The 13436-nt window shown below is 42.2% G+C and overlaps 1 protein-coding gene across 1 annotated transcript; it reads left to right on the top strand.

The window, feature by feature from the left end:
* The first annotated feature begins 5 nt into the window (after positions 1-5).
* On the top strand, positions 6-12016 carry LOC118393682 (midkine-B-like). The gene is made up of 5 exons (XM_035786640.2): positions 6-169; positions 9019-9101; positions 9314-9484; positions 10762-10923; positions 11051-12016. The coding sequence occupies exons 2-5, from the start codon at positions 9020-9022 to the stop codon at positions 11077-11079; spliced, it is 444 nt and encodes a 147-aa protein (XP_035642533.1). The 5' UTR covers positions 6-169; position 9019; the 3' UTR covers positions 11080-12016.
* Positions 12017-13436: the final 1420 nt, after the last annotated feature.

Below are 13436 nucleotides of genomic sequence, written 5' to 3'. Positions count from 1 at the left end.
TTAGTGTGGCCCTAATGTTACCAGCTCAAACTAGTTTTGGAGAAACAAAGGGGAGGGCGACAAATAAGAGCAAGCTGACCGGGATAGAGGTATTCTAGGACTGTAGGACTCTCTTGTGGTTCAGAGTAAGACCTTTAACTCTCGCCAAGAAGTACGATCAAAGAAACAAGTAAGTTATATGTGTATTTATCCAAATGTATAGTGATAAAATTATTATTTTGTGTCACTCAATACACCGTTGTCATTACTCACTTTTAATAGTTCAAATATATAGTCTCCATCATCGGAATCCTCTGGAGGATAACTGACATGTCGTGTGTAATTTCTCCATTAGAGTTATTTTTCTTGGGAGGTTTTATTTGTGTGTAGGTTTCTTTATTGAGTTTTTCTTTTTAGTTTTATGTTTTATGCTTTTTAGTTTTAAGTAATTTATGCACCATGTGTTGACTTTACTGCATATATTCAAAACTTTTGCCTGTAACGAACACACAACTTTTGTCCCATACACGCGATTTGCGCAAGAAGCGCAGTGGCACTGCGTATTGTCATACACGTTCGTTGAATCCTAAATATGAAGTCAAGGATTACATTAAAAAATACTGAACAGAACGAACTTGTTTCATTCTTCGACGGTTCTGTTTAGGGCTCAGAATAACTTGTGGCCAATATACGTTTTGTTGTAATTGTTTTTGCTTTGAGTTTAATAACTTTCTAATTATGTTAGCTACTTTTCACTGTGTGACAACGTCCTCAGGGGTGACACATTCTAGTTTTGATGATAATAAGACGTGTGTGAGTGGTGTACCCTCTGGACCTCTTCCAAACTCAAGTATAACAGCTCAATATAGTTACAGTAACGTGGCTATACATTTAGAACTGAGATAAATCCTGCGCAATATAAGAATATTGTTTAATATAAATCATTATGTTGAGTTACTATTTCAGCTGTAGTGAAAGCTACGTAGTTTGAAAGTGTACTTTTGCATATGTTTGTTAATCTTAAAGTAGCCATTTATTCCACATTCTTAATTGTGTTCATGTGCCAGAAATCTTTTGCTCTAAGTTTGGGCCATTGAATGGTTTTTATGACCAGAAAACTTCACGTGAGCAATAACTGTAAGTGACTCGGGATAAGAGCTCCTGCTAAATGACTAAAACGGATGTAAATGTAAATCTCTTCCACCTCAAGAATATGACCATTGAAATCGACTCCAAACTCAAGTACTTGCATTCACTGCTATCCACTCTACTCAATAGTTGTTCTCCTTTCTCTGTCTTTCACTGCCCAGGACCTTTTCACCTGACCACAATTATCTGCCCCCCATCCAAAGTAGGGGCTGTGTAAGAGGCTGTAAAATATTATTTGCAGTCAGAGATAACAACCAAAGCAACATAACCTTAGAGAGATTAAATGGGAAAAAGATAGTCCTCAATCTGTTGTTATCATTGTTTTTCCTGTTGTATTTTTGTCTCTTTTAGAAAGCTATTGGGCACGCTGGATACAGATTGTGCCTCGGGGTTATGTTTTTAGAAAGGGAGGAGGGGTAGCATGGGGCTTTACAGCTTGTGTGAGCTTGGCAGATGGACCTCGAGGCAATGGCACAGATAATCAGTGGAGAGAAAACAGCTTTGAAAAGACAGATAAAACTCTCCCTGGCTATTGAAATGCACCGTTCAGCCTGCAGGGCCCCTAAACTATTCTCTCACTGCTCATGGGTATGATGGAGTCTGTCGTTGGTTATGTTAGCGTATCGTGAAATAAGAAGGTATGTGAGGTAAGTAGGCAAGGGCCATTGTCTCTTTTAGAGAATAAACCATTCTGTCATGACTCTGCCAAGCCTCAACCAGAAGGGATAATATTTTCACGTCATTGATGGCAGGGAGAATGTTTAGCTGTTGACCATATAGTAGATAAAGTGCACTCATCCTATTTGAGTCAATAATGTGTTCCACTATGTCCTTGCACTGTCGGTCTCTGACGGCCAGAATCCACCTATATTTTGTACATTAGATCAAATAAAGCATGTGATTCAGCCATTTGTTGGCCACTAAGTGTTACTTCCTTAAGTAGGCCAGGACATTCTGGTTCTTTGTTAACTGTCTTTCTTTAGAGTGACCTTCGACCCCGCAGCTTCTCTCTTATTGGTCTTAGTGGGCATTCCATCCTTCTTTTTTTTTTGCGGTCAGTGGCTTTTCTGAGAAGACGAGGAATGCTGCTTTGCAGTAAAACCAAGAGTGACTTTAACCCTTTATGCTTTTCAGGTTCAGTGTGGTCCTGCTTTCCATGTGTTGTTATTGTTTCGTTGTAGAACTGATCTAGATGTGTGTTTGACAGTAACTCTAATGTTATCTATTTGACCATGATCAGATTATTAGCAAGAGGAACCACCATTTGAGTCAATTGAATTATGATGGTTACGGTGTCTGGTCCAATTTTACTATTTGGTTTGCTTTCTGCTAGGCAATAAATATTATATTCATCCCATTGTGTGATGGGTAGATGGTGGTAGTTGGGTGGGGTGTTAATAGTGGGCGATGTTTCATAATAACATGTTTATGGTTGGGTAAAGAAGATCTCTTACACACCCATACCTAAATATTCTAACATTCTTGTTACAGCTGCATTACTGATGGATAAAAATGACTGGCACTGATAAAAATAGCAATGTTTGTCGGCATATTTAGCAAGTCTTTCAGCATGCTAGCTCTTGTAAGCTGTAGTATTTTAAGATGACCTTTCTCCCAATATGCTATGGTCACATTCAGATGTGTGGAACAAAGCCTCTGCATGGGATATCTGTCTAGTGGCCCTTTAGAATGGAGTGAAAGGAGACCAGGAAAAGGCTCTGTTTTGATACAGGGAGTCTGCATTAGCAAAGAACGCTGAAAGATTTTGAGTGCTCTCCGGGCCTCACCCACGGCAAGGCTCAGTGGGTTAGACGAGGCCTGCTGGGTGTTGTTTCATCAATGACAAATGTGTTGCCTGGAGTAGCCCCTCGACATCTATGACCAGGGGAAGAATGTCATTGGAACTGCTAGCTGGGGGGTGTGGGGGAGTGGTGGCAGTTGAGAATGGGGAGTTTCCAGAGTTTTATGGTTGCTTGGAGTGTTTAGTTATGCTTACTGGCCACTGACGCCTAATTACTTTTTTGAGGACAGAAGACAGATTTACTGGGCCAGCAGAATATTTGATCAACTGGCTTGAAGAGGAGCAGTAAGTGTATGTGCCAGAGGGCCTGCTGGCCTGGTATTTGTGTAGCCATTGCTTTCATTCTCAGTCCTTTTGATGAGCAGTCAAATACAGATATAACACTTTCAGAAGCCAATTGTAAAATTGCCTGATAGAAGGATTGTGCCTTGGTAGATTCTCAGGTAGACCAGGTCCCTTTCAGTAGTGAGTGGATGGCTGCCGCTTATGGCATTCTACCTCACACAGTACGAGGCCATAGTTCAGAGAGGTGATAACCTCTAATGGATTGGACTTTTCCAGTGAGTTGTTGATTCATCAGTTGTAGCTGACCTTTCTATCCAGGGCTGCCCGCAGGCAGGGAAAGTTCAATGCGAGCATACTACAATGTGAGAGGATGCGACTGCCATCTCTGCTCTGCTTCTAGACATATTGGCTCAGGCACAAACCAATAAAACAAATGTCGCTGTTAGATGAGTTTGCATGGGCAACGGGAAATACACAAGGGTGCTGTTCATCAGAGACTTCCCAGAAAACCGGGAACATTCACAGAACATTATCTAAGATTCCCGTTAAGCCGACGTGGGGGGTATTTAGATTCATCAGGGGGTGCTTCCTGTGGCTATGTCCTTGGAGTCTTCTCCCAACATTCACTCACATTTTCTTCACAACATCTGTAAAAACTGCAACAGAACATTCCTCTAAGGTTGTCATGAGGTTGTCATTAGGTTGCCGGGGAATGTAATAACACAATGTTCCGGTAATGTTCTTAGAAACATACTGCCGCAACAAAATGTGGGAGCAGTAGAACTGGTTCGGAGGAAACAGTACAGGAACGTTCTGCTAATGTTGAGGGAAATGATTTTCAAAACACCCATGACAAAAAGCAGGGAATATTCATTCCTACAATGGTTTCAAAAAGGTTATAGTGTGACATTGTGACATGATGGTTGTAATAATGTTCCCTGAAAATACTTAAGCAATATAATGTTGGAGCAATAGAAGTTCATTCCAGGAATATTCAGCGAATGTTGATGTAGATATTACTATTAACCCTGATAACAATAAACCTCCCTGCAGGACTCTAATAAAGCTATTCTGTAAGGTTATGACACGACAATCCAGAATTGTTCTAAAAACATACTTCAACGATAATGCAATTAGTTCTGAAAACATTGCTGCAATGTTCTGCTAACATTGATGTGTAATGTAACATTATTAGGCTGTAGGAAGTTGCCAAAGTTTTAAACGAATGGCATCCCTATCCTCTTTCATCATTATATTATATTAGGGTATTGTCCAAACAAAGCTGTAGCTTTTTTCAACAATGGCAATCAAGTAGATTTGAACCTGCAATCTGCCATCTTCAAGCCTTGTAGTCTACTTAGTTTGCTACTTGGTTTGCTGCACCACCACGATCTTGATGTTTCTAGTGGATCCTTAAATGATGATCCAAACTATGGCTACAGTATATGTCTTAGTACATATGCACGTCTATGTACACCTCACCACAATCTGCCAGGAAATAATTGAACATGAATTCTGAAATCAAGCATATAAAGAAAATTGGCAGAGAAAGAAAGAAACAGAGGACACTTATTTTTCTAGATTTTTGGAACCTATCTTGTCATATCCCCACAATGTACCATAACCTAAATAAATGTTTTAGGAACCTTTTAAAGAACATAAAAACATGTTGTGGGAACGTTCTTGCAACATCAGGCAAAAGTTTTTTTCAACCTAATAGAAATCTTGTAATTATCTGCACAACTGGACAGTTGTGTTTTGGGAATATATTTTTTGCCATGTTCCCACAACATAAAGATATGTGTTAGGAACTTTTAAAGAACACAAAAAAATGTGTTCTGGGAATGTTCACGTAACATCAGGTGAATGTTTTTTGCATTCTCAAGTTGTCACGTTTCGTTCTTGCTTTATTGTTTTGTGCGTTTCACTAAATAAAGATGTGGAACCCAGATCACGCTGCACGTTGGTCCGAGTATGCTTCTAACGATCGTGACTAAATATCCCACCACAACAGGACCAAGCAGCGTGCCCAGGAGGAGAGGGTAACATGGACTTGGGAGGAGATTCTGGATGGGAAAGGATCCTGGACTTGGGAGGAAATCCTGGCAGGAAAGGATTGCCTTCCTTGGCGGGAGACGCAAGGAGAGAATGCAGGACAGCCGACGACGCCGGGGTTCGCGGCCACAAGGAAAGCCCAAAAGACAGACCGAAAAATAAAAAATAATTGGGAGGGGGCACATGGGGTGGTCGGCGGAGCCGAGGAGTGAACCAGAGCCGGTCTGGGAGAAGAGGCAGATACTGGAGGAGAGTGAAAGGAGAGCGTCAGAGATTGGATGGAGGTATTGGAGGAGAAAGAGCGGAGAGGGTTGTTAAGTTAAGTCCAGTGCGAATTCACAGCCCAGTACATCCTGTGCCAGCTCCTCGCACTTGCCATGCGAAGCTCCTCTCACTTGCCGTGCGAAGTGTGTTAAAGTTCCAGTACAATTTAATGCCGGCTATACGCACCAGGTCTCCAGTGCGCCTTCACAGCCCAGTACGTCCTGTGCCAGCTCCTCGCATTTGCCGGGCGAGGTGTATCATCGAACCGGTACCATTGATGCCGGCTATACGCACCAGGTCTCCAGTACGTCTCCTCAGCCCTGTACGTCCTGTGCCTGCTCCTCGCTCTCTTCCTCATGTGCGCCTTCCCAGTCAGGTATGTCCTGTGCCTGCTCCTCACATTCTCCCTCAAGTGCGCCTTCCCAGTCAGGTACATCCTGTGCCTGCTCCTCGCACTCGACCTGAGGTGCGTGTCACCAGTCCGGTGCCACATGTGCCAGCCCCACGCATCAGGCCTCCAGTGTGCCTCCCCAGTCCAGCTTCAGGCGGCGGTCCCCAGTCCAGAGATTCCGGCGACGGTCCCCAGTCCAGAGATTCCGGCGACGGTCCCCAGTCCAGAGCTTCCGGCGACGGTCCCCAGTCCAGAGCTTCCGGCGACGGTCCCCAGTCCAGAGCTTCCGGCGACGGTCCCCAGTCCAGAGCTTCCGGCGACGGTCCCCAGTCCAGAGCTTTCGGCCACGATTTCCAGTCCGGAACCTCCGGTGATGATTTCCAGACTGTGGACCTCCTACGACGGTCCACAGTCCGGAACCTCCTGAGATGGTCCACAGTCCGAACCTCCTGAGACGGTCCACGGTCCAGAACCTCCAGTTCAGGAGCCTTCCTCTGCGCCGATGTCCAGTCCGAGCACGGCGTCCAGTCCAGCTCCATGGCAGGAGTCTTCCTCTGCACAGATGTCCAGGCCAGGGCCGGTGTCCAGTTCCGCCAGGTAGCTTTTTTCCACCTGTGTTTTGTGGGATATTGTTTATGAGTAGTTGTATGTCAGCACTCCATTGTCGTCACGTTTGTTCTTGCTTTATTGTTTTGTGCATTTCACTAAATAAAGATGTGGAACCCAGATCACGCTGCACGTTGGTCCGAGTATGCTTCTAACGATCTTGACAAAACATTGTATAATCATCAGCACAACTGGACTGTTGTTGTATTATGAGAACATTTGCCACAACCTAACCAATGTTCTGGGAACTTTCACAGAACCAATTTTGGTTTGCTGGGTTGGCGTCTTAGTTTGTGTTGTAAGAAGATTCATTGTAACGTCCACATGACTTATCGTGAACAGCCCAGAACGTGACATCTTAGTTTCCTGCTGCTGTGTGATCTCAATTCTTTGTTCTCTGTGGCTTCATTGTTTGTGTTCCACTAGGAAACTTGTATGATTTATGAATTTTGCCAGTCATTAACGAGGGGTCCTAATTAATCCTAGCCAATAATCAGGGTATGGTACAGAAAACACATCTTGTGCCTTGAATGTTGATTGTATGTCACAGATATAAACGCAATATTATTTCAAATACTTATTTGCATAGTGAGAAGCAATGTTTCAGTTTTTATTATCCTGGGAAGCAGATTGATTGAATAGGGCCGCTAATCTTTTGAAGGGAAAGCGTGAAATTCTTTTAGATTCCCACCACAAAATCAAGGATTCGGTATTATAGGCAACCTTGTTTGGGTAATTGATGTCAGATTCCTGGAATGAAAAGAGTTACTCTTTGTGGGTGTTCTTCAAACTAATACTAGACCTGTCTGTCCCGGCACAGCTCTGAACTCTTCTAACCCAGACAGAGACAAGCAGTTCCCCCATGTCCCCCAGAAGAATTGCTTTAAACCAAGCCTCTTCCATCGAGCTTTCCCTGTCAGGGCGGCCCCTATCACCTCCCAGCAGGTGGGTTAGCCTTCACCATGGTGATCTGGTGCTGCCATCCATCCCCTGCTGTGAGCTCTGGGACTGTTGGCAGAAAGAATAGACATGAACTCAATTAAGTCAGAGAATAAATAGAAACTCAGAACTTGAGAGTCTAGGAGGATGCCTTATAGACAACCAGACATTTCAGAAATAGGGGGCTATTTCTTTATCTGTGAGTTACTGTCCTTTTCTTTTGAACTTAAAGCTGAAATCTGTAACTGGTCGCCCCAGTGCCTTTGTTTTCAGGGGTTTAGCAGAAACATACCTCAAACAACATGGCCAGCCTAGCTAACCTGTAAAGTAGGGTTGAGTTTGGCCACATTGTGGCGCTGTTGGACATGCAAGCTCATTGGCTCATAGCGGCCATATTGTTTCAGCTAGTCTTGCATTCATAGATGCTATATACCAAATTTGGTCCCGATCGGTCCAGCGGTTCTGGAGAAGAAGATGTTGAAAATGGTCCAACATACATCAAAAGCATGATTGCATGATCAGTTTGATTGTGAATTCTGATATTTGGAAAGTACTGAAGTAACTCGTCCTTGGGCTTTGTGTCAAATTTGTCCTGATGGTGGCACGGTAGGCCCATAGATGAACTCCACCATTGGTGCTTGCAGCTATATATTTGATTGTTTTGTTGATGAAACCGGGGAGAATGTCCGGCAACGTGGTAAAAAAACAATTTGCAGTACATATTCTGGTGTTCTATTGCGCGTTCAATGATGTCCGAGTAAAAACAAAATACACAGTGTTATGTCTGCATAATGCAATGACCATGATACACAAAGATGGGACGCGCGATTGTGACAATAAGATGACATGAATTGTGTTTAATGTGTCATCAACATGAGCCGGATAGATTTATGTTTTCGGACATATTCCAGGCAACTGCATGTCACAAAATGAAATGTTGTATTTTGTTTGGTGTTCATGTTGGAAAACGTGTTGTTTTGTGTAAGGGGAAGTGAAAGGGTGGAGTGGGTAGCTCATGACTCATTGATCCTCATTGCTGGTTGTGTGCCTCACAGTTTGTCTGATTGACCCTAAATTGAGTCATGAGAGCATAGGGGAAAAAAATCAATACAATCTTTCAGCCCTCTCGCATGTATTTTCCTAGTTCTCACTCTCACAGGCTCGAGTGTCAAGCTTTAAAACGGTTTCATGTAATTCATTTTATATAACATGACTTGTTTTACTCTTTGACCATAATCCTTTATTCACTTTTCACCTCTAAAGTAGAGAACCTCTCATTGTAATGTGCAGACTCCTCATGAACGGACAGGGGTGAATTAGTTTGAATAGCTGGCAACGATCAATATTTGACCTTGATCGTGGTCTTTCAACTCTCATCTTGATTATAGATACACACCAGAGGAAAAATCAGGTTGACCTTTGGAACAGCAGATGTCACCTCAAATGACACACAATATAACCTACAGAATGGCTAAATTATTTCTAGTTCCACGATTGTAATGGCATGGTTTTTTGTTTTTTTTCCCTCTTTTTTTTCATTTCTCTCCAGTATGCGAGGTTTGTTCTCAACAGTTGTGGTGCTTCTGGTGGCCTTGATGATAGTCACCACTGAAGCAGGGAAAAACAAAAGAGGTAAGGGATTTGCTATGTGTGGCTTTAATATGCCCAGTTTTAGAATTAGCACGGCAGTTGCACCTTTCATGAGGTTCATAAAGCCCCATGAAAGGTTGGAAACATGTCCTTACTAATTACCAATTGGAATTTTGCTGATATTATTTCTGTCATCTGTGTATATTTATTTTTTCATAATTACATAATTACATCTTGACATTTTTGTTTCGCAGAGAAGGGGAAAGGGGCCAAGGGTGCTGCCACTGAGTGTGCGGAATGGCGCTATGGTAGCTGTGTGCCTAACAACGGAGACTGTGGAGCCGGTGTCAGAGAGGGCACCTGCAACGACCAGATGAGGAAACTGAAGTGCAAAGTGCCTTGCAACTGGAAGAAGGAGTTCGGCGGTAGGAATTATACATCGATAGATGATTCCATTTCACTTGATATACCCTGCAATTTCTCAAAGTGTAAAGTGGTGGTCGGTCAATCAAAAATATAGCAAACGTGTCATTCATAGATTATTACTACATCATTAGAATTGTATCATGGAATTTCTTAGTAAATACCTAGTAATTTACATAACAGCAAAAAACTATAGAACAATTTCTTTAGAATAAATTATGTTCAGACTGTTCTATGATAGTCTGATGACTGTTACTGTAATTTAATTATGCCAATGTGTTTTCCTTAATTGAAAAACCTTAATCTATTTTATGAGAATTTGTAAGATTCTTGTTTGCATAAAATAGACGTAGACCAGCCATTTCAATAATAGGTAACATAATTTATTCTCGGAGCGCGCTGCCACGTTACCACGAGCAACAGTTTATATACAATAACATGACGTCATTTCATTGCTTAACAGAATCCCCTCCTCTCGACCTGGACAAAGTGAGGTTAATAGTTCATTCTAACTCACTAACACACACACAGGTCACACAACATAACTGAATTAACTTTTGACCCATCAACATTATCAATAACCACTTAGCTGACAGTTCTAATTAACAGAGAACCTAGGAATGCACTCACAGCCTTATCTATAACACCCCAGAGCTCAGTTTCGTCGGTTCAACCATATGTTAACTACCTTATCTGCTTACTTAATCCACAACCCATTCATTTCTGCCTAGTTGGAATGGTGTTCATTAACTTTAATTACTCCTTGTCCGTGTCACATAATCCCTTCTTATGAACTCATATTATTAATCAGATATAATAAAACAGAGTATAAGTTTACTTAGTTACAGTTCCATTTAAAATGATTTGTTCAGTCATTTAATCATAATTTTCCCAACATGACTCACACTAAATTCTTCCGCTACTCTGTCGTTCACTACAGACTTTAGTCTGAGACTGCCATCATTGAAGTTGTTTGTTGGGAGGAGGGGCACGAGGGGCGTTGTGCAAAGCAAAGTCATCAATGATTGGATTGTCTCTAACCAATCAGAGTACCAAAGCCAATGTCGAATTTTCAAACCGTCACTTTACCCACGTGTTCTGGCTCTGGCCCAAACATTGGTTTCTGGACCAATCAGATGGCCCGAATGTGTCCGCATTCGATGAAGGATCGGGGAGGTACTCAGATCCAAACTCATTGTAGGGAAGAAACTAACGTACGTGGGCTTTAAAAAAAACTATCATACTCAACGGTTTTCCCTTCTGAACTGTGCAATTTCAGCTGACTGCAAGTATAAGTTTGGGAGCTGGGGTGAGTGTGATACAGCTACTGGATCCAAGAACCGGTCTGGAACCCTGAAAAAGGCTCTGTACGACGCAGAGTGCCAACCCACCATCAAGGTGTCTAAGCCATGCCCCGCAAAGACCAAGACAAAGGCCAAAGGTAAGAAGTAGAAATGTAAGTAATGTAATAAAGTAAAATTCCTATCCACAAATGAGTATGTAATATTGAGCAAGGAATCTATGATGAATTTACCCTATTGTTTCATTTTTTTATTGTCTTCCTACAGGAAAGAAGGGAAGAGGCAAGGAGAACTAGAAGGTGGATGAGTCCACATTGAAGAAGTGATTGGTTGGATTTTATTACACAATATCCTTTGCTTTTTCAAAAAACATAATATGCACAAGTGAATTATGAGATGTCAAGTGGGCCCTTCCTTCAAATACAGTATAACAAATGCTAAATGTCTCTGAATATTGACCAAATATCCCATAAATATAGACAAACACAATTTTTTATCACAAAAATGTCCAGCTGTCAGTGGCCTGGCAATTTGGCAAGTAAGAATGCAGTTCTGGACATGCTGTATTATGCAAGATATGCAAGAAACAGATACTCTTGAACTCAGCAGTGTTTTAGATCTACCTAGACGACCTTGTGATGTACAACCAGAGTTTGTTGTATTTTTTTGTACGCTCTCAATTCCTTCACATTAGTTCAACTGGAGTCAAGGCAAAGCTCCTTGTTTGAGATGATTTTAACCAGTAGATTTGATATACTTGAGTTTTTTTTTAATTAAAAATGTTCATCTTACATTGTTGTGATTGTTATAGTTTTCTCTTGACTACCAATTAGTATTACTAACAGAATTGATGAGTGGATTTCAGTTGCGTGTGCCAATTAGTAAAAGTAGAGAGATGCAAATCAACTATTTTTCTAGTAAACTGAGGACTGTCAGCTCAACATGTTTCATGTACAATACAAAGCTGAGATTGAATGCTCAAGAGAAGGCAGTCATTGTCTTTGTAACGATAATAGTGGTATTGTTAAAGCAATTAGTTTTATAATATATATACTTCAAAAGGTGTCAGGCGATTTTGAGTCGAACTGCTGCGTTCATATTTTAGCAAACACATACATACGCCTTCACACAGTTCATCTGTCCTCTCATTTTTGTAATTACTGTCATTATTATTACACAAACCCTTGGAACAGAAAAAAATCTACCACTTAAAATAAACTCTCAGAATTTTGACGATTGGTTGTTTCGTGTTTCTTCTTAATAAAGGTTTGTTAAGTCTCTGCTTTTGTTTAAATATACAGTGGCAGTTTAACTTACTACATTTATACTATTAAAGAGAGACTGAATCAAAACAACTATGTCCCTGGTTGAAAATAGCCTATGTGGCATCGATATGTGTCAGATACATGTATTCTTGTGTCAAAATGTACTACAAAATGTAAATATGATAATGTTGGTCATAAAGTCAGTCTTGTCCAAAACTGAGATTTGGGAGATTATTAGGAAAAAAGGGTATGTCATGGTATGAAGTGTACCTAACAATTTTCCTTCTGTTGGGTATATTTAATTCCTGCCTACAGCTGACAGCACCCAAGTAGTGCCCAGCACGCTGACCATTGTACATTTGGGTTGACTTTGGATATCCCTATGGGGCTAGGTGCGGACCAACAGTAAATTACACAATGTACATACATGGGACAATATTTCTTGCTCCAAGACAAACGAAACAACTTCTTTGCTCGCTTTGAGGACAATACAGTGCCACCGACACAGCTCGCTACCAAAACCTGCGGGCTCTCCTTCACTTCAGCCAACGTGAGTAAAACATTTAAACACAAGGCTGCCGGCCCAGACGGCATCCCTGGCCGCGTCCTCAGAGCATGCACAGACCAGCTGGCTGGTGTATTTACGGACATATTCAATCAATCCTTATCCCAGTCTGCTGTTCCCACATGCTTCAAGAGGGCCACCATTGTTCCTGTTCCTAAGAAAGCTAAGGTAACTGAGCTAAATGACTATTGCACAGTAGCACTCACTTCCATCATCATGAAGTGCTTTGAGAGACTAGTCAAGGACCATATCCCCTCCACCCTACCTGACACCCTACGACGCATTCGCAATCACACTGCACACTGCCCTAACCAATCTGGACGAGAGGAATACCTATGTAAGAATGCTGTTCATTGATTACAGCTCAGCATTTAACACCATAGTACCCTTCAAACTCATCATTAAGCTCGAGACCCTGGGTCTCGACCCTGCCCTGTGCAACTGGGTCCTGGACTTCCTGACTGGCTGCCCCCAGGTGGTGAGGGTAGAAAACAACATCTCCACCCCACTGATCCTCAACACTGGGGCCCCACAAGGGTGCGTTCTCAGCCCTCTCCTGTACTCCCTGTTCACCCATGACTGCATGGCCATGCACGCCTCCAAGTCAATCATCAGGTTTGCAGACGACACTACAGTGGTAGGCTTGATTACCAACAACGACGAGACAGCCTACAGGGAGGAGGTGAGGGCCCTCGGAGTGTGGTGTCAGGAAAATAACCTCACACTCAATGTCAACAAACAAAGGAGATGATCGTGGACCTCAGGAAACAGCAGAGGGAGCAGCCCCCTATCCACATCGACGGGACAGTCGCGGAGAAGGTGG

Source organism: Oncorhynchus keta, chromosome 14 (genome assembly GCF_023373465.1).
Source record: "Oncorhynchus keta strain PuntledgeMale-10-30-2019 chromosome 14, Oket_V2, whole genome shotgun sequence".
Taxonomy (NCBI): Eukaryota; Metazoa; Chordata; class Actinopteri; order Salmoniformes; family Salmonidae; genus Oncorhynchus; species Oncorhynchus keta.
Note: the sequence above shows the minus strand (reverse complement) of the source record. Positions and strands in the feature narration are given on the sequence as shown.

What these genes read in the sequence shown, in the direction of transcription:
- LOC118393682 (XM_035786640.2), top strand. Translation starts at nt 9,020, where the DNA reads ATGCGAGGTTTGTTCTCAACAGTTGTGGTGCTTCTGGTGGCCTTGATG. An exon ending in AGCAGGGAAAAACAAAAGAG is followed by an intron (nt 9,102 to 9,313) that starts GTAAGGGATTTG and finishes TTTGTTTCGCAG; the next exon opens with AGAAGGGGAAAGGGGCCAAG. An exon ending in CTGGAAGAAGGAGTTCGGCG is followed by an intron (nt 9,485 to 10,761) that starts GTAGGAATTATA and finishes GTGCAATTTCAG; the next exon opens with CTGACTGCAAGTATAAGTTT.